Source organism: Eumetopias jubatus, unplaced genomic scaffold (genome assembly GCF_037043125.1).
Source record: "Eumetopias jubatus isolate StellerSeaLion01/CBP00866 unplaced genomic scaffold, mEumJub1_p1.0 scaffold_10, whole genome shotgun sequence".
In the NCBI taxonomy this organism is placed as follows: Eukaryota; Metazoa; Chordata; class Mammalia; order Carnivora; family Otariidae; genus Eumetopias; species Eumetopias jubatus.
The window spans coordinates 97,853,815-97,879,890 of NW_028274816.1; the positions used below are offsets into that span (position 1 = coordinate 97,853,815).

General features: G+C 51.4%; 2 protein-coding genes across 4 annotated transcripts in view; one reads left to right on the plus strand and one right to left on the minus strand.

Annotated features, from left to right (window-relative positions):
• KANSL1 (KAT8 regulatory NSL complex subunit 1) overlaps positions 1-16,066 on the plus strand; it is a 180,240-nt gene extending 164,174 nt beyond the window's left edge. For all 3 annotated transcript variants that reach the window (XM_028087410.2, XM_028087411.2, XM_028087409.2), the window contains 9 exons: positions 2,130-2,301; positions 8,111-8,293; positions 8,783-8,971; positions 9,311-9,459; positions 11,858-11,979; positions 12,533-12,590; positions 12,826-12,938; positions 13,714-13,966; positions 14,261-16,066. In XM_028087410.2, coding sequence (XP_027943211.1) covers positions 2,130-2,301; positions 8,111-8,293; positions 8,783-8,971; positions 9,311-9,459; positions 11,858-11,979; positions 12,533-12,590; positions 12,826-12,938; positions 13,714-13,966; positions 14,261-14,488 — 1,467 coding nt within the window. In that variant the 3' untranslated portion in view covers positions 14,489-16,066. The remainder of the gene's footprint in view (positions 1-2,129; positions 2,302-8,110; positions 8,294-8,782; positions 8,972-9,310; positions 9,460-11,857; positions 11,980-12,532; positions 12,591-12,825; positions 12,939-13,713; positions 13,967-14,260) is intronic.
• Positions 16,067-20,956: 4,890 nt separating this feature from the next.
• The window catches only part of MAPT (microtubule associated protein tau), a 96,559-nt gene continuing 91,439 nt past the window's right edge, over positions 20,957-26,076 (minus strand). Inside the window, exons 13-14 of the mRNA XM_088028213.1 lie at positions 24,793-24,905; positions 20,957-21,430 (exon numbers count right to left, since the gene is read on the minus strand). Coding sequence (XP_087884339.1) covers positions 21,215-21,430; positions 24,793-24,905 — 329 coding nt within the window. The 3' untranslated portion in view covers positions 20,957-21,214. The remainder of the gene's footprint in view (positions 21,431-24,792; positions 24,906-26,076) is intronic.

Genomic DNA, 26,076 nt, shown 5'->3' on the forward strand with positions numbered 1-26,076 from the left:
CATTAAGCCAGTCTTAAAGTTTATCTGATTATTAATTGGTCTGTTCCTGTCCACCCCACCCTTGAGGTGGGTTTAGGAAGAAGGAAAACTCCCAAAGAACAGCTCTTAAATTTGCTATTTCTGGCATCTATTTCCTCTTTTGGCAATTTTAGCTTTTATCTTAATCTCTTCCTTTAGTTTGTTATTTTTGCCATATTCTTTTTCCTCTACACCCAGTGTATTGGCTGTTGACTTAAGGGTATGTTCAGCCATAAAAGGGAATGTTCATTTTTCATATAGACAGGTAATTGATGCCATTGGTTAGTTTATGAGGAAAAACATATCTCCATCTTAAGATTGATTGTTTTGATTTTGGTTATCTTTTTCTAATCTTTTTTTAATGTTTTAAGTTTTGGTGCAATTTCTGGATCCTACCTAATTACCTGACTCCTCCCATTCATCTGCTGTGTGGTCTGTGGTTCTCATCTCTGCCAGCAGCTCTCTCTCAGCTCTGTCTCAAAATGTTATCTCTTTCAGAAAGCCAGCGCTGATAAACAGAGTGAGTGCAAGGGATATTTTTTCCCAAAACAGTACCAGTTAATGTCTACACAGTAGCATCATGTTTAGTTGGTATATTTCCCTTCCAGTGGCATCTACAATTGCAGCTTATTAAAATTCTTTTTACTTTAGTGCGAGGTGCCCAGTCTAACCTTCACAGGAGCTTCTTTGCATGCCACCCATCTATGTGGTTGCATGAAGGAGGCAGTTGGGGAATGTTGATAAAGACCATGTTGTTCTCATATTAATCTTTCTCCTGTACATGTGTGTAAAGGCAAACAGTTTTCAAGAGAGGTTTGTGCTGAAACCGAATGCCGCTCTTGGAGTTGGTGTAGGCTTTTTGCTAGCAGAGTTTCCATGCTGCCCTTTTGTTTTTATTATGATACTACCCTTGCTCAGAGCATCTCTTTTCATGGTGCAGTTCCACAAGCAAGTCCTTTTCTTCTAGGACTGGATGCTGCCCAAATGACTTTCTAATGGGTTATGATTTGGCACATGCCAGATTTGTCCATCCTAACACTAGAGTCTAGGAATCCTGCATTCAGCATGACCTCTGAAGTTTTCTCCCCAAAGCATAAAATTGTTTATTTAAAAAAAAACAAAACTTTTTTTTTTTAAGCATTTTTTTTCCCGCCAATATTGTCTTTCGAAGAGTTAGATTACATTTCATTGTGGACTTAGCAGGAGAGGTTATTTCTTAGCCTGCTTACATGTGTACAAAGGAAGTTTAATGGGAATAATTTCTACCTCCTTGAATTTAACATAAAGACTATGGTGTGAACACTCACCATTACCAAATTGCCTTTTTTTAGCTTGCATTTATTTATTTATTTATTTATTTATTTATTTGAGAGTGAGCATGGGCAGGAGGGAGAGGGAGAAGCAGACTCCCCGCTGAGCAGGGAGCCTGAGGCGGGACTCCATCCCAGGACCTCTAGAGATAACAATCTGAGCCTAAGGCAGACGCACTTAACCGACTGAGCCACTCAGGCGCTCCCAAATTTATTTTCATTAGTTAGGCATGAACTTTATAACCATGGATCTTAGGATAGGTTAAAATGTAGCTAATGAGTTCTGTGTAGTCCAGCGAAATTTGCCACCTTGTTTGAGACCACCTGAAAGTCTATTTAGAAGGAGGTGTGAAAAGGAGAAAGAGAGGTGTGATTGGTTATTTAGGCTCCTAGGTGGATGAAATTGCTGGAGAGAGCAAGTCATGTCCATCTGGGAATCAGGCGCCAGCTGTGCATCTCAGGGACCGTTGAAAACCATCAAGATGGTGGAAACATTCAGGTTTTATAAGGTGTTCTCAGCACAGTTTCAGTAGCTTTTAAACTCACAAGTTTGGTACCTAGGTAAGTGTTTAGGGCCCGGCTCCAAGTAACTGGATTTCATCATTGAAGAAGAAGCAAGTTTACTTAATTACTTTGAAGGTTAGTGTGTTGGAGAAAGGGGAGTTTTTTAAGAAACAATTGAACTTTTGGTTAGTAGTGGCATATAGGTGTCTAGAAAGAGTCTTCTGAATCTTTGGGATAATGAGAGAGGGCTGGGTTTTATCAGACACTGAATTGTCAGTTTTGTTTGGCTTTTCACAGGTTCATCGGAACAGCACAACGCGCTCTGGCTGTGATGTGAACCCATCCTGCGCACTGTGTGGCTCGGGCAGCACCGTCACCGTGCCTCCAGAAATTCACTACGAAGCCCCTCTGCTGGAACGCCTCTCGCAGTTGGACTCCTGCGTCCACCCAGTCCTAGCGTTTCCAGATGGTAAGAAAGGCCACAGAATATAAAGCTTACATGGGACTTAAGGGCTTCAAAGTGAAAGAAAACGAGCCAGGATCCTGGTACAACCCAGATGCTATCAAGGTATCCGTTTCAGTCAACAGAGTCTCTCAGAATTTTGCAGATAGGGTGCAGCAGATCCACCAGACCAGAATGTGCCCCTGAAGGATTGCAACTTGCCAGGAGAGAGATTTGCCCCAGCCTTTCAAGTTGCCCCTGACCCTGAAATAAAACCCCGCCTAGCTTTGCTATCCATATGGTCCACGTTTTCTACTGAATATTTCCACTTTTCCTAGAAGTCACATGGCAGCAGGAATATTAGATCAAGCTCCTTCTTAGTCAAGGGAGTTCCGGTAACAGGTCCTGGAGCAGTTACAGGGTTTAGGTAGGCACAAAAGAACTTAGTCATTTGAAGAACAGAAAAAGGGGAGAGGATTTTAGTAATTTAATGTTTGATCAACTGTCAAACAGAAGAGGGCGTTCTCTAGGACAGGTGTTAGTAATGATTGTTCTTTATAAATAAGATTTTATTGGAACACAGCCATGCCCATTTGTGTACATCTTGTCAGTGGCTGCTTTTCTGCTAGATTGGCAGTAACATTACGTAGTTGCAACCCAGACTAAACATAGATAGTGTGGCCTGCAAAGCCCAAATTATTTATCATCTGTCCTTTAAGAAAAAGTTTATAAACTTTTGGACCATATGGATAGCAAGCTAGGCAGGGTTCTATTTTAGGTTGGGAGTGGTAGAGCAGTAAATAAACTTTAGAACACATCTTCCTGTGTACTTCAGATTCCGGGTTTCATTGGCTTTTACCTTCTCTTGCCATTTGGATTATAGCTTATATAACTTAAGGTTTTATTTGTATAGCATTTTATGGTTTACAAAGCACCTTTCTTATTTGCTTCTCTCAGTAATCTCATAAGGTGTTAACTTCAGTTTGGTAGATCAAGAAAAGGCTTAAAAAGTTGTGCTTTATCTCAGGCTAAATGGCTGATGAGTTTTAGATAGCTCTGGAATTCAAATTTGGGTCATCTAATGCCTGTCCTTCATTTCACTATATAATATGCTTCTTCCCAGCCAGATTATTAAGGGAAACCAGTTTTCTACCCATTTCGAGACTCTGACTGCAGGTGGAGCCACCAGGAAAACTGAGGAACATTTCTTGGGTTACTCTCGCAGGATCACAGTGTTGAATTGTATGGTCCCGTATTTGAATAAAGAAGCCTGAAGCCTGTAGTTATATTCTGATTCTGTTAAGGCCTCTTCCATATTCACTGAATGTCAGCTTATAAACATGGTGATATTTCTTTGTCAATAGCGTTACCGTATACAGTTGTGAATTGCCTTCCCCTTCCCCCAATCACATATGCTCAGACTGTTTGCCTCACAGACTGGTGCCCTTACACTTCCCTACTCAACCCCTTTTCAAGCAACTATAGGTAGTAGCCTTGAGGGAGAAAGGAAGGAAAGATGTGGAGACTCCTTTCTCTGGTCATTAGCGTTTTCACTTTCCTGCCTGCCCTTAAATACTTCTCCTCTCTCTCTCTCTCTCTCTCTCTCTCTCTCTCTCTCTCTCTCTCTCTCTCTCTCTCTCTTTCTCTCTTTCCCTCCCCCCCCTCTCTGTCTCACACAGCTCCTGACCCCATGATACTGGGGTTTGGAGAAGAGAGTTGGTCATTAAATCTCCTTATAAGATTGTAAAGGAGAATATATATATATATTATTATTTCATGTAGGATGTATGAACATAATTGCCTATGGATAAATCAGACTTTCTGTAGGTTGACCCGGGGGACACAGTTACCATATCTAATACTGTTCCCCTTGGGATAATTTTGCTTTGATCCAAACAAATACCACATTCAGAATGTTTGTAAACTGTAAGATTTTCACAAAGATGTCCAACTCCAGAGGGCACCATTATTCTGTGTGAATAGCACTCCCTCTAAGTATTGAGATTTCCCATGTATCATTGTGTAGAATGGTAAGTAACAGTGAAGACTAGTGGCCAGCATGTGGGTCAAACATACATGCACCAGACCTGACCTCTGGGCCACCCTTTTACAGCCTGTTCTCTAGAAGATGCTTAGAGATGGCAGGATTTTCAAGTAGTTTTACTAATGTACCCTAATCAATTTGTTTGTGGGTAGGATGGGAACCAACTGAACTCTTAATCCTAGAGTTCTTTCTCCCCTGTTGACCACATCTCAGCCATTCGCAATAAGCGTGTCTAGAGATGATAGAATTTGAGGAGCTTGGTGCCTGGTGGCAAGGTGGAGGCATTAGGGTGTGATAACTCTTTAGTACTCCTAGGAGGGGGAACTTGTTTCCTTATCAAGCCAGTTAATCCTTAGCTTGGAAATGTAGAAGTCTAAAACCTTGGTGGAAGGAATGTTAACTTGAGTTTGAGCTTCATAAGAGCACCACCTGCTGGCCTTGAAGATCTATGCTGTTTTGAGAGAGCTTACCAAGACGGGTGTATGTGAGGCTACCGCAGTTTACCAGCAGGAGGAGGAAGTGAGTATTTATAAAAACAACCCTAGAAAATTTGCTTGAGAAAATGGTGGAACATAATGAGCAGAACAGTCAAGTGCAACGTGGAATGTCAGACCCCAGTGAGCGTGAAGTCAAGGTCTTTTCATTTTGTCTGAGGAAATAGTAACTTAAAATGATGTTAGTTTCCTTCTATTTCCTATTTCCTGTTTTAACACTTCTGTTTTCCTGTTATTGACCTGATCAAGCATCTGCTCCTCTTCCTCTGATGATGGCACTTTAACGGCATGGCCTGTGCGGGTATGGAATGTGTGAAGTCTTCTGGCTGAATGGGTCCTTGTTGTATTCTTTTTCATACCCTTTCATTGCTTACTTTCAGGTCCTGCATATCTAATCCGTTTCAGAGCTTTAGTGCAACATGGATCTCAGGTGTTATTACTTACCACTTAGAGCATGAACTTAGACCAGCAATTCCTCAGAGATTTTTGTTCATTGACTGGGGGATTTAACTGACTTCCTGTTCATTCTTAAAACACACAGCAAACTTCTAGCAAAGTATAGCAGCCTGAGTTCTTTCAGCAGTTTGTTATTATCCTAACTGCTTATTCAGTGGGTTTATAGGGGAAATTGCTCTTGATTCTGCTTAATACGTGAACTCCAGGGCACAGGGTGGTAGTCCCCAATTGTAGCAGCTTCTACTTCAGAGTGTTCAGGTGAGGGGAGGAGATTAGGTATGGTCCTGGAGTCTGATGTAATGTGTTAAGAATGGAGAGACTCGGCAGTCAGTCTAGTCTAGGAGTAACAAATAGTGTCCTCTCTTGTGCTTAACTCAAATTGATAGTGGCTTTCTGGACTCTATAATTTTTAAAGATGAATCTGAGGTCTTGGGGTACAATAGGGTAAAGAGTGTTAAGATTTTTTCGTTTTTGTCTGCAGCAGGGGAGGAGAGAGCTAGAGCATGTGTACTGGGATGTACCTGCCTAGCTAAGTGGTTTGTTCTTGTTTTCGCCTTCTACTCAGTGAAGGAATTAGGACCTGAATCCAGGCCTACTTATTTCTAGTCTGGTGCTGTTTCTATTATAAATCAGATCGCATATATTCCTCCCTACCTCCTTTTTTCCCTGGCTTAATTTCCAGGTTTGGGAGAGCAATGACTGGGGAAGATACAAGGAAAAAATGAAATCACTAGGCTTCTGTTGTCCCATTATATAGACCTTGCCAATTCTTCTGTTGACAAGAGGTGTCCTGGGATATAGAGGAGTTGTTTTCCCCTTTCTGGGGCCTTTAGACGTTCCAGCTTAGCCCAGCTTTCAGAGTGCCTCCAGACGGTGCTTTATTTCCTACACACCCTTTTCCCTAACCATTTTGAATTGCAGCAAAAAATATTTACCATTAATAACCTCAACTCAATTCTTGATTGTTAATTAATGGGAAATCCCTTTTTTAAACATTTGACCCTCGTTGGGAGGGTTGGGGGGAATCAAACCATTTTATTGAGGGGCTTGGAGGAGTGGAAGGGCTGGGAACACCATGAGATCCAACATCCTTGGTCTGGTTGGTATCTCCCCACCTTTGAGCTTGCTGAAAGCTGACGTTTATCTTTGAAGGTTGGGATAGGTGAATTTGTTTTTAAGTTTGGAAAAGAAAGAATGATTATGCAAAAAAATTTCAGACGACAGCACTGTCCTCACATACTGTATCTCAGTACTTGGGACATACAGCAAATGTTTATCTTTAAAACTTCAGGAGTTTTACTAATTTGTTTGACTGCCATAAGGTCCAGTGGTCTATTCTCAGAACTGGAAAATAATGTCTGGCGCTGAGGCTGCTTGCCCATTGGGGAAAAGCATCCCTGAGAACAGAACTATTTTATTCATTCAGGGATATATATGTTCATTCCAGACCTGAGAAGCCCAGTGTTCAAATTTGTTCTTAAAGTGTCATGAGATCCATGGTATATACTACAGGAAAGAGTGTTTAAATGTTTTTACACTGTAGAACTCCCTTGAAAAATATCCTGTACTCTACTTCTTTGCCAATAATTTGAGAAATCTCACATTCCACCTCAGAATTAAACCTCTCCGTTCTCTGGACCAAAGAATAATTTCATGGTGTAGTGGCTGAGAGTGTGGGCTCTAGGGTTCTACAAACCTAAGTTTGAATGTTGGTTGACTTACTAAACTGTGTATAACCTGAAACAGCTAATTCACCTCTCTGAACCTGTTTTGTCTTTTTAAAAAGGAGCATAATGATGCTTACATCAAAATGAAATACATATTTTAAGTCAATTCTCAAGTATAAGACCTGTAAAATGAAAACTGTCAAACACTGCTGAGAGAAAATTTAAGAAAACCTAAATAAATAGATATACCACATTGGTGGATTGAGAGACTTGGTGTTGATTGCAGAACAGAAGGCATTTCTCCCCAGATTGACCTGTAGAGTCAGTGTAATACACGACAAGCTTTTTTGTATTTGAGTTTTTTGCAAAAGCTTAAAAGAAGAAAAAAACCACCAATTAAGGAAGAATCCACTTCCATTTTATCTGCAGTACTGAATGTTAGAATAAAGTAGAGAGACAGCTTTTAAGGTCAGAGAAAAATGGTTTCAGTCTGGAAATACTTTTTCTAAAGAAATTGCTCAAGGACACATTCTTAGGAAAATAAAAAATGGAAGTAAGAAAATGGAAAGATCCAAGAAATGGTAAAGCAAAGTGGATAAAAATTATAGTTTAAAAGATTAATTTTTGATGTCGAATATTAACTAATCAGCGAAAAAGAAATCTCCAGGTGGGAGGGTGAGGAGCTAGGAAGGAAGGGGGGGGGGAGTAATACTCAGTAGACAATAAGTATTTATTGAATGAATGTATCCTGATTAACTGTTAACAGTATTAGGTTTAAATGTTTTAGTCTCTGGAAGAATAGAAGCAGGGTGTTCATCAGTCTTTTAAACCAATAAAGTGTAACAAACTTCGTAGACTACATGAACAAAGAAAACTCCATTGATCTACCAAAAGGTGTTTTTAGATGGCGTATTTGTTTAACTTGAACATGTTAAAAGTGACTTGCTTTTGTGAATAAAAGAATGCCTTCAGTAAAGCTCAGATAAGCAGATCTTCCACAGGACAGTGCTTGCCCTGCCGGGTCATCCTGCCGCTGGGCACATAAAAGAAGGGTGTGATGTAGATCCTCGCCCACTGGAGAGCCCGGGTTACCTGTGAACATATCTCCCTTCTTGAGAGAGGAGCCCGGAGACCAGGTGTCTGGACTAACCTGCAGCGTTTCATCTTTCTTGCAGATGTTCCCACAAGCCTGCACTTCCAGAGCATGCTGAAATCTCAGTGGCAGAACAAGCCTTTTGACAAAATCAAACCTCCCAAAAAGTTTTCACTTAAGCACAGAGCACCCATGCCAGGCAGCCTGCCAGATCCAACTCGTAAAGACAGGCACAAGTTGGTCAACTCCTTCCTAACAACAGCCAGTAAGTTTTAGGGGACTCGGGAGTCGACCTCCGGTTATTTCTCTATTCCTTTTATGTTCTCAAGTTACTGTTTTGCTGTGGCAGTATCTTGGGGTTGGGAGAGGCAGTTGACTGATACAGGTTCAGCTCACCGTCTACTTCTACTTGTCTCGGATGTTCTCAGATGGACTTTGAAAGCTCTTGCAGACACCATGCATCTCGGGGCAAGACCCACAGTGCTGGACGAACAGCTAACCGTGGCATGACATTGTTTCCATCTGTGGGCAGGCTGTCTTCTGTAGCCTGGAGTCAGATTTCTCTGGTTGAGGGCCCTGTGGGCTGTCTGGCCTGGCCTGGCCCTCTGTGCTGTCTGCTAGGAGCATCAGTCCCAGAGGACTCTCCTGCCCTGGGTGTCTTATCATTGGCCTAGAGAGAACTCAAGAGCTCGGAACTCAAATAAAAAAAGATTGAGAGAAGATTTCACAGCTCCTTTTCTGTTCCCCTCTTCAGAGCTGTCCCATCACCAAATCCGGCCTGACAGGACCCACAGGCAGCACTTAGACGATGTGGGGGCCGTGCCTATGGTAGAGCGAGTGACAGCGCCAAAAGCAGAGCGCTTGCTCAACCCGCCGCCACCTGTGCATGACCCAAACCCCAGCAAAATGAGATTGCGAGACCATTCATCTGAGAGAAGTGAAGGTAGGGCCAGGCCCGGCACCTCTGCCTGCATTTGCATCTGCTCAGGGCTTTCTGGGGCAGCCTGGGCTTCTCTTAATTGCCCCCAGCTTTGGGGTCCTTCACTTTCTAGCAAGGCAGAGTAGAGGGACCCTACTGCTTCTAAATGCAGGTCACTTCTGAACTGCTGCAGCAACCTCCGCCCAGCCCCCCTACCTTCCATCAACCAGTCTGCTTCACCTTTTTATCCTCTGGGCTTAGAAAGCGCTTTGGCTCATACTGTGTCGCTGGCATTTGTAGCTTGTGCTGGCGGCAGGGCCGGTGAGGTAGCCACGTATTCCTCTTTGTTGTTGACGCCTGCAGTGTTCAAGCATCACACAGACATGAGCAGTTCCGGCTACTTGGCGGCCGCCCAGCACGCCCCGCACAGCCCCTTGGTGCGACAGCTCTCCACCTCCTCAGACACCTCAGCGCCCACCGGCTCCAGCCCACAGGTTACAGCCAGCGCGTCTGTAAGTACCTGCGTGGGGTCGGCCAGATGGCCCCTTTGCAGTGACCGCTCCTCGGGTGGCTCTGGAGGACAGTGTAGGGAGTGGGATTGAGACCCAGGGTGTTTGGGGGGGCTCGGCCCACCACGATGTGTCGTCTTTAAGTCAGAGGGGTGGTATTTGACCTTCTGTTTTCCATGGTGGGAAGCTTGATGCTGAGACAGACCCTGAAGGTGGCCTGTGGACTATTCAAGATCTGTGGGGCTAGGTCTCACCCAGCACTCAGCAGTAGCATGGCTCTAATCCTGTTGGTTCCAGAAGTTCATCTGAGAGGAGCGGTAGAGGACCGGGACTTAGGAACATTGGAGGCATTCCATTTCCTTATTTTTACTCTCCCGGTGAGTGTAGCTGGAGCCCTGAGAACAGGCCCTGCCGTGAGGGGTCCTGGAAGGGAGGGGAGAAGGCAGGGCCTCGCTCCATCTCCGAGAGCTGTTGGCACAGCCATTCCAGACAAACATTTCCCGCTGGTTTCTTTCTCATACTTTAATTTCTCAGCATGTGCCTCCTCAACATGTGTACCTAGAGATTGTTGGTGCCCACCGCCGGGCCCTTTCTGTGGTGATTATGGTAATGTGATGGTGGTAATAAAATAGTCTTCACTGTGTCTGTTCTGCCTGCTTTCCCCACGTTGTATCATTCAATCCTGATAACGCCCTTTGAAATGTAGATCAGTGATACTAACGATTCTTACTCTGTAGGTGGGGAAGCTGAGGCTTCCGCCTGGTTAAGTAAACTGCTTAAAGGGTTGTTGTCCTCAGCCCACTCCCACCTCTTTCCCTTGAAGGTACTAACAGCAGGCCCAAGAAGATTCAGGGAAAACACACACCTGTTTCTGCAAGCTTCACATTCATTCTTGACCAAGATGTAGGGAGAGCTCTCTCTTGAGGCTTCCATGAGGCACACTTCGGTAGTGGGGTGTGTCCTTTCAGCAGAGATGGGACAGTGGCAGAGGCTTTGGGGTATGAGGTCACTACGCCTGAGCTACAGAGCTCAGCCGGGCAAGATTTGCAGAGTTCTCTTCGACCATTTTGGTTAACCAGTTACCCCAAATTTGTAAGGCAGAGGCCATCTGTTCTCATTTGATAGAGAAGGAAATGGAGGTGAAAAAGACACTGTGGTAGGCTGAGGTGAGAGGCGACAGCAGCTCAAGTCCTGGCCCAGGAAGCGCTGCCTGTCAGCGTTTGCGGAACGTCCTGGCGTGAGGGGTTGAATCAATCCCGTATCGCCCTCCAGGAACAGAGAGCAGGGTGGTTAGTTGTAGGGGACAGCATCTTCCCCATCGTGCTTCCCCAACCCCTTCCCTCTGAGCTGACCGCACTTGGGCCTTGGCCTTGAATTGCAGCCCCTGGGTGTCTCCAGCTGTGTTGCCTTGGCGGCAGCTGTGTCATCCCACTGTTGCCCTTTGGCGGCACCCCCCCCCCCCCCCCGGCCCCGGCCCCAGTGTGTGTTTCAGGGCGGGCTGTTTGCTATCTGGGCCCAAGCAGCAGGTGGACTTTTCCTGCGGCATAGAAACCAACCAAGGCCTTCAGCTCCCTCCTGTATTCCTCCTCTGGCCTCTGAGCTGCTGTAGATGCTCACCTCCTCCTCTGTTACTGGACCCTTGTCAGTCTTCTTTCCTAAGAGTTTGATCTCAACCTGTAGAAGCAAGTCTCCGTTCTCCAAGAGTCTGAGCTGTGTAGCCAGGTCCAGGTCCTCTTCCTCTGTTTCCCTCCACTCAGCTCCACTAGAGCTAGAAAGCTCTCCACTCTTCCACAAGTATCTACTAGTCAAAAAGAGGGGAAATCCCGTAGGGCTGAGCAGATGGTGGGTACAGACTTAGCTGAAGAGTTCAAATCTACAAGGAAGAGGTGCTTTCATGATGTCCAAGGTTAGATGATCCATTGAGCTGGGCCTGTCCAAGATCTTTTCAGGATAAGGGAACTCCCCTTTCTAACCTGAAGAGTGCACTAGGCTTAGTGAAGCATTGGTTTAGGGGCTACTAAGGGTCCGGGTGATAGAGATAGCGAGGGGAAGCAGAAAGGACAACTCTGAAGGAGGGGGTAGTTAGGGTGTATGTTGGGGAGTCAGAACCACAGCACCTGACTTGAGGCCCCAGGGCGCTCACCCCTGCAAAATTCAGTAGAAGTCTTCTTGCGAGTGAGCCCATGAAGGAAGAGACTCGGGAGCGGGAGGCCCTCCTCGGGGCCACCTGGTGGCTCTCCTGAGGGGACATCCAAGTGGGAGGGAGACCTTGTCCCCAGTGCGGGTAGCGGGGCCCGAGGCCCAGGTGCCTGCGTGCTGGCTGTCCTGTCGTGTGTCTTGGGTGTAGGATTTGATGTTTGCAGAATTGCGCCTCCCTTTTAAATTCCCCTTTGTCTTACAGCAGCCAGTGAGGAGGAGAAGGGGAGAGAGCTCGTTCGACATTAACAACATTGTCATCCCAATGTCTGTTGCTGCCACAACTCGGGTAGAGAAACTACAGTACAAGGAAATCCTCACGCCCAGGTAGAGGCCCTCGCTAAACGGCTCCGCACCATGTTCTTCCCGCTACCACCTTTTCCCCTCTTTGGTCCCCGAGCTTTGGGTCCTGGCCTTAGGTTTTGTCTTCTCTTTAAGAGAAATTCTTTCCTGATAGAAGTGAAACTTTCTGCGTATCGTTCTCTCATTCCATTAAGAAGAGTACCAGCCAGACCTCTGGCCATGTGCCGGCTCTAGCCATGTTTGTTTGACAGCACAGTGTGTTTGCAAATAGTGAGTTTGTTGTCCTCATCAAAACAGTATTTCACCTGTGAATCTTTATTTCCAGCTTTTGTTGACAACTTAGGAAATTGGGTAGATGGGTAGCAGTCTGCTGGTGTAAGCCGTTCCTTTGCCTGCGTTTGCCCCAGTCTCACAGCAGCTGCCCGTGTCTGTCCTGTGTGGGGCCTCTCTCAGAGGCCACCGGGGCTGCCAGGGCAGAGGGCAGGGCCGTCCACAGGCGCCCAGCGCTCACCGTTTCGCAGACACACCCTGCCCGGCGGCCCTGCTCTCTCACAATTGTCCCTTTTTGATTTTGCAGCTGGCGGGAGGTCGATCTTCGGTCTCTGAAGGGGAGTCCTGACGAGGAAAATGAGGAGGTAAACAGCAGGGTCATTCTCTGCAGAGGGACATGCATGCACACATGCTCACGTGGTTGGGTGCACACACCCCAAGTGCCTCAAAAACCTGTGGGTGTCAGGTACAGGCTCACTGTGTTCCTGTCCTGATGGGAAAGAGCCTAGTAAGGGCTGGGGCTGGTTCTAAAATTGCTCCAGCCATACTTGGACTCGGCTTCCTGGAGGATGGGGGGCCAGTGAGGCTGGTCTCTTGCAGGTCGAGGACTTGTCCGACGCAGCCTTTGCCGCCCTTCATGCCAAATGTGAGGAGATGGAGAGGGCTCGGTGGCTGTGGACCACGAGTGTGCCACCCCAGCGGCGGGGCAGCAGGTGATGGGGCAGGCACAGGTCCCCTGGCCTGTGAAGGGAGGATGGGCGGGGGGTCGGGCACTGCGTCCGTGGGGTTGCTGCTGCCCCTCAGTCTCTGTGCATATCCATCTGCTGGTGCGGGTCGAGAACGCAGACATTCCCGGCTGTTCATTGGAACTCATGAGGGTATGAGGGTCATGTGGCTGGATCCTTGCTGAGCAGTGGGGTCGCTGTCCAGTTGTGGCAAACTTGCATGGTCTCCTGGGCTCTGGGTCGCGGCTGTCTGTGCCATTAGGGGGCCAATTGAAGGTTGTGGTGACTTAACTAGAGGAGCTTTGGAGGACTTAGCACAGTTTAACCCTCCTTGGGACTGGAATATGGGGGGTTGTGGTCCTGCTTGAAAGAACTGGAAGCTAAGTAGATGTAGGGCTCTTGTTTTTGCTTTTTTCCCCCCTCAGAGTCTAGAGGAATTTCCCTTCCCTGTGAATTCACTGGGCACTGTGCCAGAGATTAGCCCCTAGTCGGCATTAGTCGGCATTGTTCCACCGTGGTTTTTCTCGGGACGATAGGTGCACCCAGTTCTTGAGATTGTCGTATTGTGGGCCTGCCCCAGCACATAGCTGTGGGAGGGAACGAGGGGATTTATGGTTCCTGGGAAAGAAGTGTTCGTGTCCGTCTACCTCAGCTCCTTTGGTTGGGATGTTCTTGTCATGCCTCCTCCCCAGCCCCCCAAAATCAACCTTCAAGGAACCCCCTGTTCCCCGGGGCACTCAGATTTGCACTCCTTGGTGTCCAGGTCTTACAGGTCATCAGATGGCCGGACAACTCCCCAGCTGGGCAGTGCCAACCCCTCCACCCCCCAGCCCGCCTCCCCTGATGTCAGCAGTAGCCACTCTTTGCCGGAGTTCTCCCACGGTCAGTCCCCGAGGAGCCCCATCAGCCCGGAACTGCACTCGGCGCCCCTCACCCCTGTGGCTCGGGACGCACTCCGACACCTAGCCAGTGAAGACACCCGTTGTTCCACACCGGAGCTGGGGCTGGATGAACAGGTGGGGGCTGCAGCCTCTGCGTGGGGGTCGGCGGGGTTGGGGACGGAATGGGGAAGGGACCGTACCCGCTGAAGATGGGGCTGCATGTTATGCCTCCCCATCCCCATTTTAAAGGGGTTGCACTTAAAATCGACCTGAAGGGACCGTGGAACAGGTGCCCACTCCGAGGGGTCTTCCTGGACCACTCCAAGAACTCTCAAGGGACTAGTCTTGGACTAGTTTGGGGGGCAGGGCCTTGGGGCAGGATGTAGGCCAGGACTGGCTCCTCACTGCGGCAGTTTGTCTCCCCCACAGTCCGTCCAGCCGTGGGAACGGCGAACCTTCCCCTTGGCCTACAGCCCCCAGGCAGAGTGTGAGGACCAGCTGGATGCGCAGGAACGGGCAGCCCGCTGCACTCGGCGCACCTCAGGCAGCAAGACTGGCCGAGAGGCAGAGGTGGCCCCCACCTCACCTCCCGCTGTCCCCCTCAAGAGTCGGCATTTGGCGACAACGGTCACAGCTCAGCGTCCAACTCACAGATGAGCGGGAAACGAGAATCTAAACAGACTCACTAACTATTGGCATTAAAGCTTCAGAAATCTCTGCGTTTGATATTCAAACATCATATGCCGGAAATTTTCACAGTTTTTAGTGAATTTAAGGAATTTAGATTCTTTGGTATTTTTTTTTTTTTTTTTTTTGATTTTTGTTTTGTTTTGGTTTTGGTTTCCATGTTTTGTTGTCACACACACCTGAGCACTTCCTCCAGTTGGCAAACAGAAGTTCAGGATAAGACCCTGCTGGCCTGGTCCTGGCACGTCCTCTGCACTGTTGAATCACTGGACTTAGCGATGTTAGATGATCCCCCCTCTCCTCGCACCTGTGGGCAGGGTGGACTGGCCAAGTGGGCACAGGGAGTGGAAAGCTCCAGCTCAGCGTGACCGCCCTCGGTTCACGTGAGGGAGAACAGTGTGCTCTGGACTCCTCCCCTCGCCCCTCCCGTCCCATCAGTGGCTGGGTCCCCCTTGGCCATCTGTGCCAGAGCACCCCCGCCGGAGCCTCTTGGCCATAACTGCCGCCTGTTCTCACTGAGCTCTCAGTTGACAGAATGGCTTCCCCTTGTCATCCAGATCTTGGAGACCTAGTTTGGGTTTCCTCTGCATTCGGTCCTCTCTGTTTTGACTCCTTAACTGCAGTAACCTAGGCTGCGGCTGCTTAGGTCCCCAGCCTGCCCCTTCATGCCCTGTCTGCTCCCCGACACTATCCACACCCCTGTACACACCAGTCCTTCCACTTGGACGTTTTTACCACCTGTCCTCATCTGGGAAGGTAGGGTTAGGGCTACTTCACCTCTATTCCCACTGCTGTGCAAACTCGGGGGTCAGGGACACGAGCAGCCATCTCCCCCCGTATGATTCTGTTGTCACGGATGCATTTAGTCCCATTTCCTTCACATCCAGTCCCCTGTTGGTGTCAGTTAGGCCTCTCCCCTCCCACGCTCCCCTGGCCTGTGGAACGTTGTCTGGTCCTAGCTGTGGTCCCCATCGCTCCCTCACCACCCCCCTTGGTTAACCTTGTGCCTGTCTCATGTATGATCACATCACCAAGAGGGGGGGCAATAAGGACTTCTTTATTTTTATTTTTATTTTTTTTTTTTGCCATTTTGTAATCGTATAAAAATAGTAGACAAACTGCTTAATGGTTGGGGTTTTTTCACAATTTTCAACATTAGTGATTTTTTTTTTTGATTCTGTTTGCAAGTTAAAGAGTTTGTCATTGTTTCTTTAAAAAACAATAATGCACCATATCCCTATGCATAAAGTGCTTCTTCTATTTATAAGGTTGAAAATTCTGAATAACCCTTTTAGCATTGTTAAAAAAAAAAAACAAAAACAAAAATGGAAAAAAAAACCTTGTATTTTGTAAATATTTTCTTTTCCTGCTTTGAGCTGTGTATTGGCAGCGAAACATGTAGCTGTCTTTGTTCTATAGAAATGCTTTTCTTCAGAGAAGCTGATCTTTGTTAATGTCTTGATTCTGTTCGCAAAGCACAGACTAGTGCTTAAAAAAAAAAAAAGGAAGGAAAAATTGAAAAAAAATAATAAAAAAAAAGTTACAGAATGTTGTGTTGCCAGGCTTTCCTTGACGTTGGACGGGCTCTGCATGGCGGTGGTGGTGGCGGCAGCCTAGGGCCCTGCTCTGCTGAGCAGTTCTCTGCGTGCCCGGACTGGCTCCAACCATTCGGGAGTCTCCACTGTGTCTCTGGCCACCTGGCAGGGTCACCTGATGGTCACTAGGGAGAGGCTGTCGGGGGAGGTAAGGGGTGCCTGGAGGATGGAATGTCTGTAGATAATCTTTTTGTTGGTTGTAAGTGATTGATCATCTCCTCTTGATGTGCCTTTCTCCAGGGAGACCAGCAGTGTGACATTTTCTCTCCTAAATGGCTAAATTCTAAACGGAGATTTCACCCCTCTCCATCGTTTTTTGTTGGGGTGTTTTTTTCCTCTCCCTGGGGTTGGGGTCAATGAGAATGTATGTTTTGTAACATTTTTCTGAGGTGGCTAAGTGCTGGATCCTCTCTGTGTAAGACAAGTAATCGGGCAGGCGTGATCCCTCTACTCTCCTTTCTCCCTTCTCCCGGCAGTCCTGGTGCTGGAGCCCGGGAAGCCCCGGCCCGGCAGGTCGCCGTGAGTGCGGAGGCATGAGTGCAGAGGCAGCGGGGCTCTGGCTGCCCTGTTGCTTCGGCGGCTACCGTGTGGGAGCGTCTGCCCGCAGGGGCTCAAGCAAGGGGGGTGGGGGGAAGAAAACGAGTCTCGTAATTTTGTATGAAGACCTAAGGGTTCCTTGTTAGGACATTGACCTAATTACTAAATAATACAACAGGTTACGGTTTTCTGTTTTGGTTTTCTCTGTGGCATTGCTGGGGGCTATCTGGGGTTCCGGTCCTGATGTAGCAGACCTCTTCCCCCACCTAAGTAAGGATCCAAAGGAGAGAGGAAGCTGCTCCGTAAGCCATTCACTCAGCTGACTGGCCAGCCTAGAGCCAGACAGAAGACTCTCTCCTCCACCTAGCCCAGCCTCGGCCGGTCGCAGTATGCGGGCGCACGTCTGACGGGCTCGGAGTGCAGCCTCGGAGGTCAGCCCCAGGGCTACTGCCCTTTGAGTTGGACCGGGATGGTTTGCGAGCAGCGCAGCAGAGTCGGAGAATCAACTCAGAATGAACAAGTCTGAGGACTCCTCTTGCACCTCCAGGGCCCTGCAGAGAGCTGCTAAATTCTGATGTCCAGGTTTTAGCAACCTTGACATTTCCTGTTCAGAGCCAAATTCTCAGGTTGGGAAAAGACTCGCAAATCCTACATCCTGAATCATTTTCTGCTTTGAATCCACGCATGGAGATCTTACTTAATCAGTAATAACTTTATTTCCAAATTCACTTTTACAGCAACAATCAGTGTAAATCATTTGTTAAAACACACAATACACCATAGGGACATTCACAGACAGGAAGCTAAGCTAAGATGGTTTCATGTCCCTCCCCCCACCCTCAAAATTACCGAAGAAATCGTGGGACTTGCAAGTGCCAGAAGTTGTCCTGCCGAACACTGCAAATTCACGGGGCGAAGTCCATTAGGAGGGGAGACTGGGCTGGTGCCCAGGGTAACCCTTTCCAAAGCTGAAGAGAAACCAGAAGTCTCGAAGCCTCAGACCCGTAGATGGGACAAGCTGACCACCTCCACCCTCATCCCCACCTGTTGGCTTTACTTGGGGACAAAGATAAAAGACGGTGGAGGAGGAGCTCTTGGCAGCTGCCGGGAGGACAGGCTGCGTGTCCGGAGCTGGTGGGAAAGGTGACACGGAGGGGCCAGCGCCTTAGATGGAAGGGTGCCAGGGCCTGTGGGAGGCAGGGCTGCGGGCCTAGGGGCCCCCGAGAGAGGGCAGCTGTTTGTCCAGGCTCCTCCACCAGCCTTGCTGCCGGCACCAGGCTGGGCGGGAGACAGGTGAGCCGGCAGCCTGCTGCCCTGGGGAACCCTGTCCGTGGAGAGGCGAGACCCCAGGGACCTCTAGCAATCGGCTGATCTGAAGAAAAGGGTTACAAGGCGGTTGAACTGCTGCCCTCCAAGACTTCCCTCTGCCCGCGGTAACTATCTTACAGGGTCCTCCCCCCTCCCCCCAGAAGCACGACAAGCAAACAGGATACAGTCTCCGCATTGAAGTCAAGTTAAATGGAACTACTGATAAGTTTAGTGGAGGGCTCGAAGGGACCAGGCAAACAGCACAGCCTGTCTGGGACGCCCGAGGGACACTGACTATGGAGGTGGGGGGGATGGGGGTGGCAGACTGCCCAGCCCTGGGGGGCTGGGGGAGGGGGATTGTCCTCATTCAGGGTCACAAGCCAGCATCCCTTTGCAGTCCCCCTGGCAGCACTGACCCTCCCACCCTAAACCATGATCTCTAGGCCACCCCCAATAGTCCGTCCCACCGGGGAGAGCCCAGAGCCCTCTAGCAAGGCCCTCAGAATAAGGTATGGAAGAGCAGGGCTCAGCAACTGCAGAAAGGGGCAGCCCGAGGCCCTGGCAGTGAGGAGGGGCCGCGTGTCCAAGGGCTACCAACCGTGAACTCCATTTCCCTTCTCTGCCTCAGGACCCTTCTAAGGACAGCTGGGACTCAAAGCGGTGGAGAGCCTCACGGTGGCCGGTTCTGGGCCCAGATGATTCCTTGCACGGAAACCCCGGCTGCAGAGGCGCCCGGCCCTGGACTCCCAGCAGCCCCCAGGGTTGCCGGAGCCTGGGCCCGAGGTTGCCGAATTTGTTTACAGTGATTCTCTACAAAGGCGGTTCCCTTTTCCCCCGTGGAGGCAGACGGGGCCCCGACCGCGGCTTTGGGCCACGTGTCTCCGACTCGTCAGCCCCCTGCAGTCGGGCAGCTCGGGCTCCCGGGGCTCCCCCGGCGCCGGCCGTCCGCGCAGGCGCGGGGACAGCTTGCGGTGGGACCCCAGGGTGAGGAGGGGCTGCGGGCCTCTCCCCGGCTGGCACTGGATTCCGAGACCCTCTCTCAGGGCTGCTGGGACCAGAGAGGGCCATCTTCCTGCGGCCAACCAGGCCGGCCGCGCTCTCCGCCCCGACAAAGGGAAGCCCCGGCGGGGCCGCGAGGGGGCGCCGTAGCTCCCGGCCTTCCTCGGAGCGGAGGGTCCTCGGATGTCACAATCTGGTCTCGGTTGGGTCCCAGGTGCTGTGAAAGCCTTTCCAGTCCGGAGGCCCCAGCAGGGTGGAGCCACACTGGCCCCCTGGAGCCGAGCCCCAGTGTGTGGGGGGTGGGGGGGGGACATCTAGGACCCCCGCGGGGGTGGGTTAGAAACCTCTTCACAAGCATTTCCAGATACATGCGTCCTTTTTTTTTTTTTCCTTTTCATTATCATAGTCTGGTGAATCCAAGCATAAACAGATCCGACTACAAGGCGACAGGGTGCAGACGGGGAGGGAAAGGCGACGTCTATGTATATGTCAGCTGCTGCGGCAGGACAGACGGCACTGCTTCCAGCTGGGCGGGGGGACGAACCGTTTCCAAGGGGGGTGCTCCCCTTCCGGGGCGTCCGCATGGTCGGGGGAGGTCGGGCGGTGGCGGGGCTCTCTCAGAGGCTGGCGGTCACAAGCCTGGGCTCAAGTGGGGGGACATGGGGCCGGGGGGGGGAGGCAGTGTGGTCCTGCCCTGGGGGCCTCGCCTGCCTGTCCAGGTGCCACCTCTGGAACCAGGACAGCCAACCCGCTGCCAGCTCAGCTCAGGAAGGGGGCCAGGCCCTCTGGGAGGAAAAGGCTCTCCGAGTAAACAAGGCAAAAACATCCTGGGTCATCGCTGAGCCCACCCTGGCCCACGTCTGTGAGGAGAGGTGGGGGGTAAGGAACTGAGGAAGGTCGTCAGCTTCGTGGGGGCCGCACCAGCTGGTGAGTAGAACTTAAGCCAAGAGACCAAGGTCTCACCGTGTGCCCGGGCTTCACCTTCACTCGCTCACACCCCGCAGAGGAGGGCAGGTGCCTCCCGTATCCAATGTCTGAGAAGGGCCGTGGTGAGGCTGGGGACTCGGGACAGCGTGACATAGGGAGGGGGACAGGCAGTGACTGGGCTCCGCACAGCAGACACACGGGCATGGTGGGGGGAGGGGGGACAGGTGGCTGCAGTGGCCGTGGGAGGGGCAGGAGGCTCAGGACCCACCTGCCGGAGTCCCGCACGCGCCCGAGATGCCCGAGGCCCAGGCTTGGGAACAGGCGGATGCCCCCAAGAGGCACGAGTCCTTACAAAGAGAACTGGTTAGCCCTAAAGTCCCAGGTCGGTGAGGTGGCCAAAACCGTGGCTGCAGTTCCAACCTTCAGAACTCAATAAAGCGGGGTTTCCGTGGGGCCAAGGGAAGCCCCTCAGCTCAGGACCCCCACCCTGCAGGGAGGGAGAAAGAGGCCAGCACTGGGGACATCAAGGTTAGGCTTCTCTGAGGAAGTGATCACAGGGTGCCACCCTCCCGCCAACCGTCCCTTCACGGTGTGGGAGGGACCGGAGCCCTTCTCCAGAGGGTGGCACCCTGGCCCGCAGCGGACCCCGGGCCACCAAGCACAGGAGGCTACTTGGTCCAAGTTTGCTGCGGGCGGCAGTGACAGTTGGCCCTTCCTGCTGCCCTTCCAGGCGGAGGACAGTGGCTCCTCCCCACCGAGCACCTCTCACCCCCTCCCACCTCTCCCTTCTGCCCTCTGCCCCCACCCCGCCCAGCCTCTCCCCTCCCCTCCCCCCCGCCCCCACCCCCAACAAGGGTGACATCTGCCTGCGGCTCCAACATGGCACCCCGGTTTCAACTCCTTTGTTGCTGCCGCTGCCTCTGTGACACCCCCAGGATGGGGCAGAGCAGGGGCGCCCCCAGTCCCTTGGGATGCCCCAGAAGCAGCTTTCAGAGCCTCTCCTCCCTCTACTCAGAGGGGAAAAAAAAAGAATCAAAAGTAATTGCCCAAGGAAATGTTGGGTGTGGCCATCTTTTTAAATGTTTTTAAAAATATTTTATTGGTATGAGCCCACCCATCAATTTGGAAAGATGAAATTTGCTCTTTTGCCCCGTCACTGATTTTGAAGTCCCGAGCCAGAGCCGAGCGACAAAAGCAGGTTAAGTGATTAACCGATGAACCGGTCTGTGAGGAGCAGCTGGGGAGGGCAGAGGGCGAAGGGCCAGATCAGTATTCTTTTTTTTTCCACACTCTCTCCTCTCCACGATTATTGACCGCCCCGGGGGCCTGATCACAAACCCTGCTTGGCCAGGGAGGCGGACACTTCGTCGGCTAGCGTGGCGAGCTGGGGCGAGTCTACCATGTCGATGCTGCCCGTGGAGGACACGTTGCTGAGGTGCCGCGGAGACGTGTCCCCGGACACCACAGGCGACTTGTACACGATCTCTGCCCCGTGGTCGGTCTTGGCTTTGGCATTCTCGCGGAAGGTCAGCTTGTGGGTTTCAATCTGCAAGAGAGGAGGCGAGGGAGGGCGAGTGAAGCCACAGAAAGGCAGGCAAGCCCGGCCCGCCCACGGGCCCCGGGTGGGAGGGAGCCGTGGTGGTGGCGGTGGGGGCTGTGTGATCACCTTCCCGGAGGGGGCACCTGCGCACGGCTCACACGTCACCTGCCTGCCGGCCACCCGCTTCCCTTCTCCGGACGCAGTGACCGGCGTTCGTTTCTTGTGTGTCCTTCCAGAGATGCCCACACGTGCGCAAGTACGTGGGATGTAGGAAGTGTGTCCGTATATTTAATACACACAGTGACAATATCCACACGCTTTACGCTTCGGTGTTTCGACCTAATACCTTCCTTTATCGGCACCCGGTTTCCCCGATGCGTGCTGCCGGCGGCGTGGATTCCGTTGCCCTGTACCAAAATGCACCTGCTCCCCAGGCTGTCCCCACCTTTGCCTATCACAAACAGCGCTGTGTCTGAACACCCGCGAGTGCACAGCATTTCACACGCGGGGAAATGTATCCTCAGAGCAGAATGGTTGGTAGGTCAAAAGGCATGTGCATTTGATTTATAGACACTAACAAGTTGCAAATGAAAGTGTGAAGGATGGGGCGCCTGGGTGGCTCAGTCGGTGAAGCGTCTGCCTTCGGCTCAGGTCATGATCCCAGGGTCCTGGGATCAAGCCCCGCATCGGGCTCCCTGCTCGTCGGGGGGTCTGCTTCTCCGTCTACCCACCCCCCCCCCGCTTGTGCTCGCTCTCTCTCAAATAAATAAATACAATCTTTAAAAAAAATAATAAAAAGCATGAAGGAGGAGCCGGAGAGGCGTAAGGGACATCCCCAGAGTCACTGCTGGCTGGCGATGAGCCACACACATTCCTCCCCCTCGCTGGTGATGGGGGGTTTGGAGGTGGCAGCAGCTGTGGGCAGCCCTAAAAGTGGGCTAGAAATCCTGACGTGACGAAGTCCTTTTTCAAGTACAGAGACGATGACACAGCCAGGAGTCCAGAGGTCTTTGCTCCACAGGATGCCCGGGACACCCAAAGCATTTGCTAGAGATGTGAGCAGTTCGTAATAATTCCGGATAAGCCCTGAAGTGGTGGACACAGGAATTCCCTACTCTTTTGGACCCTGGAACCGTTGTGCATCCGGTGAAGCCAGGAAAATGTACACACAGGCAGGCAGGCGCTTACCCACCCACAATTCTTCCACGTGATTTCAGGAGTCCGTGGACCATGGGGTGAAGAGTCCCCGTTGCAGGGGGCTTGAATGTGGGTGTAACGAGAAACCAGGCTCCCATGTAAGCTCTACGCTTATTTTGTCCATTTTGGTGCAGTGCTTTGCAAAAAGAGCCCTTCGGTATCACCGCATTCGAAAGGCCGTGGGGACGTAAGCTTTGATAAGAGCATTAGTGTTGGTGTCTTGTAGAAAAAAGTGATAGGGTCCTGGAAATGTCCCCAAATCTCCCAAACTGGAAGCAGCGCTGGTGGCAGGGGTCTTGTGCTCCACTACGCGTCAGCAGTTCTGCTCATCATGTCAGGACGAGGGGGACCGAATACGAGGGGACTGTCTGGGATCACGACAGTGTCTTCTGGGGGGTGGGCAGGCCCACCCTTTCTGAGCCGGCACAGAGGTGAGTTAAAACGGAAGTTCACACTCAGGCCTGACTCTGACTCACATTCTTAGACGGCTACAAAGTACCAGGAACCTTCTAGAACATGGTCTCATGTGGGTCTCCCCACCACCCTGGGATGTGGATATTTCCGTCCATTTTGCTGATGGAGAAATGAGCCGAGAGCACTTGCCCATCCTGCCCAGGGTCACACCTCCAAGCAGAGTCAAACCCAGAGCTTTGCTCAGGACATAGAAGCTTCCAGAGATGGGCGGAGACCTTCCCTCACCCAGGGAGTCAGCAATGCCCAGGCTTTAAACCAGGAAGGGGACTGGTGACAGAAGCTAGCAGAGCCGCTGGGCTTTTGCCGAGAACCTTCTCCACAGCCCCAGAGAACTGGGCCCTTCCTCACTTCCCCTGAGGCACACAGCCTCCAGGACCCTCTCTGACGAGGGACCCAGGGACGGAGAAGTATTCCTGCACCTCGGAAGCCGTTTCGGGAACCTCTTCCGGTCCACCTTGGGGTCGGGGGGGGACCGCATGGGGCACCGTGGGGAGCCAGAGAAGCTCACGGCCATCCAAGGGCCCATACCCTGTCGTCCGCCCCAGCCCCCCCACCCTTCAGGGAGCTCATCTGGGGGTCAGGTGTGTCCCCAGGCCTGAGTCTGCAGCCTCTGCTTTAAGCTATCCCAGGAGGTGCTTCTCCAAAACTGCACTGTTGGGCTTTCACCTCCAACACAACATGGGGTATGTCTATCGAGAAGGCCGGGCGATGAGCCAGACCGGGGGCAGGGGGGCTCCGATTGGCCCTGGGGGCTCCCCATTGCCGCCCCGCCCAGCGTGCTGTGCCGGCTGCCACTTCCAACCAGCCAGGCCACCTCGGGCAGCACCCTTTCTCATGCTGGGTCAGGTCTCAAGAGTCTGTGCCCATTCTGGAACCCCCCCTGCTCCTCCCACCACAGCTCTGTCAGCCGCTGGGAGGCACCACAAACTGGTAGATGAGCCATTTCCAGAATTTCATGGCAGGCGTGGGTGGGAACCCCCCAGAGGGCACTTTGGCTGCAGTTCTGCAAAAGAGGAAACGTGCAGCCACGAGCCCACGTCCTGTGATGAGCCCAGAGGGAGCCTGCTCAGGGCCACACGCACCCCCGTGTCTCCCTCCCCCGTGCTCACACAGTGAGACCCGGAGGCTCAAGACCCTGCGGGGGTCGCCGAGATCCTCGGACCGGCAGCCTCCCCGTGGACGTTTCCGTGCCGGACAGGCAGGGGCTCCGCCCGAACCTGGATTTCAGCAGCACTGTTTTGCTCTAACGGCCTAGTGACCCATTTAGAAAATCAGGTTGTGTTCCCATGACTTGTTCGTGGTGGGCTAGGGTGGGCTCTGGGGCTGGCTACCTCCTTTTGCGGATGCTTGCCAACCACGGGGCCGAGTGCTGTCACCGAGGACAGCGGTTCTCACCTGTAACTGCCCGGCAGAATCACCTGGGGGCTTTAGAAGTTCCAGGTGCCCAGGTGGCACCTGAGACCCATCAGAGTCTCCAGGTCGGGCCCGGGCATCAAATCTGGTAAAGCTCCCAGGTGACCGCAACGGGCAGCAAAGGTCGAGACTCACGGTCCTGGGGGTTGCTGAGAATCCACATCAAGCCGATCAAGACAGGCCCCCCCAGCTTTCCTCCCCTGGAAAACTGGACCAGGCTTGTCCACCCCACTCCATTCACAGCTACATCCAAATGCAGCCTCCCCCTGCCCTGCCCCCTTTACCTTTTTATTCCCTCCGCCAGGGACATGGGTGATGTTGTCCAGGGACCCGATCTTCGACTGGACTCTGTCCTTGAAGTCCAGCTTCTCAGATTTTACTTCCACCTGGCCACCCCCTGAAACACAATGCACACAGGGCACCGCGCCTTGAAGGAGGGTGGAGCACGTGACGCCAGGCAGACGCCAGTCTCTCCGAGTAGGTAAAACTATCCTTCATTTAGAAGGTGCTCTGGGCCCAAGTAAGCCCTTCCAGAGGGCTTCACAACAGTTTGCTCCATCACTCTCATCAAGGTGTGCATCCAATATTTGCTCAACAAACACTTCCTTTTTCTTTAATGCACAGGTCAATGACAGCTCAGTCCGGGAGGAACGGTTCCACACTCTAAACTGGTTGACTTCCAAAAAGTGAAGTTCTTCTATGTCAACATCCTGTAAGGCACAGCCCTGCGAGATCTCGGAATGAAACTAAATGGCAAAATGCACCCTAACCGAGGAAGGGGCCTGACCCTTCTCCCTCCTCCGACACTAGGTGCCGAGCCCAAGCATGGGGGACACAGCCTGAGGAAGAGACAAACAGCATTCCTTTCTGGAGAAAGGATAAAGCCACCCAAGAAAGCTGCTCCCAGCATGGTAGGATGATGACACCAGGTGAGGGATGGTTTTCACTGGGAGAGACTAAACCCCCACGACATGTCCCAGTGAAGCCAGAACCTGATGAGACACATTCGGGACTATGTTTCTGCCAACCTTCTCTCCCCACGGGAACACTTCAAGTAAAGATTCTGCTCGGAAATCGGGCTTAAGGCAGAAGCCCCTGCTCTGGACTCCCAGGCAGGAGTTAAGATTCTAGATCAGCGCTGGACAATACAGTAACCACCAGCCACGTGTAGCTACTCAAATTTTAATTAAAAAAAAAATTCATTTCATCAACTGCACTAGCCACATTTCCAGTGTTCAACAGCCACACGTGGTTGGTGGCTACCATACTGGACAGAGCAGGTCGAGAATATTCCCATCACTGCAGAGAGAAATCTGCAGATAGCTCTGGTTTCTACACGGTGTGGGACGGGGAGGAGAAAGGTAAGCATGGCAGAGCGCCAACAGTATTTTCTGTTAAAGTCACAGCAGGAGCATGGCAATGGCTGGTGAAGTGTCGCCCCTCCACCCCCGCCATGTCGGCCAGGGACCAAACTGGAACAATCCACAAGCCAGCCTCCGGGAGCCAGATGAGGCCCTCCCCCAGCTCCAGAGGCCCTACGTGCACCCGCTCCGAGGACCACGAGTTAG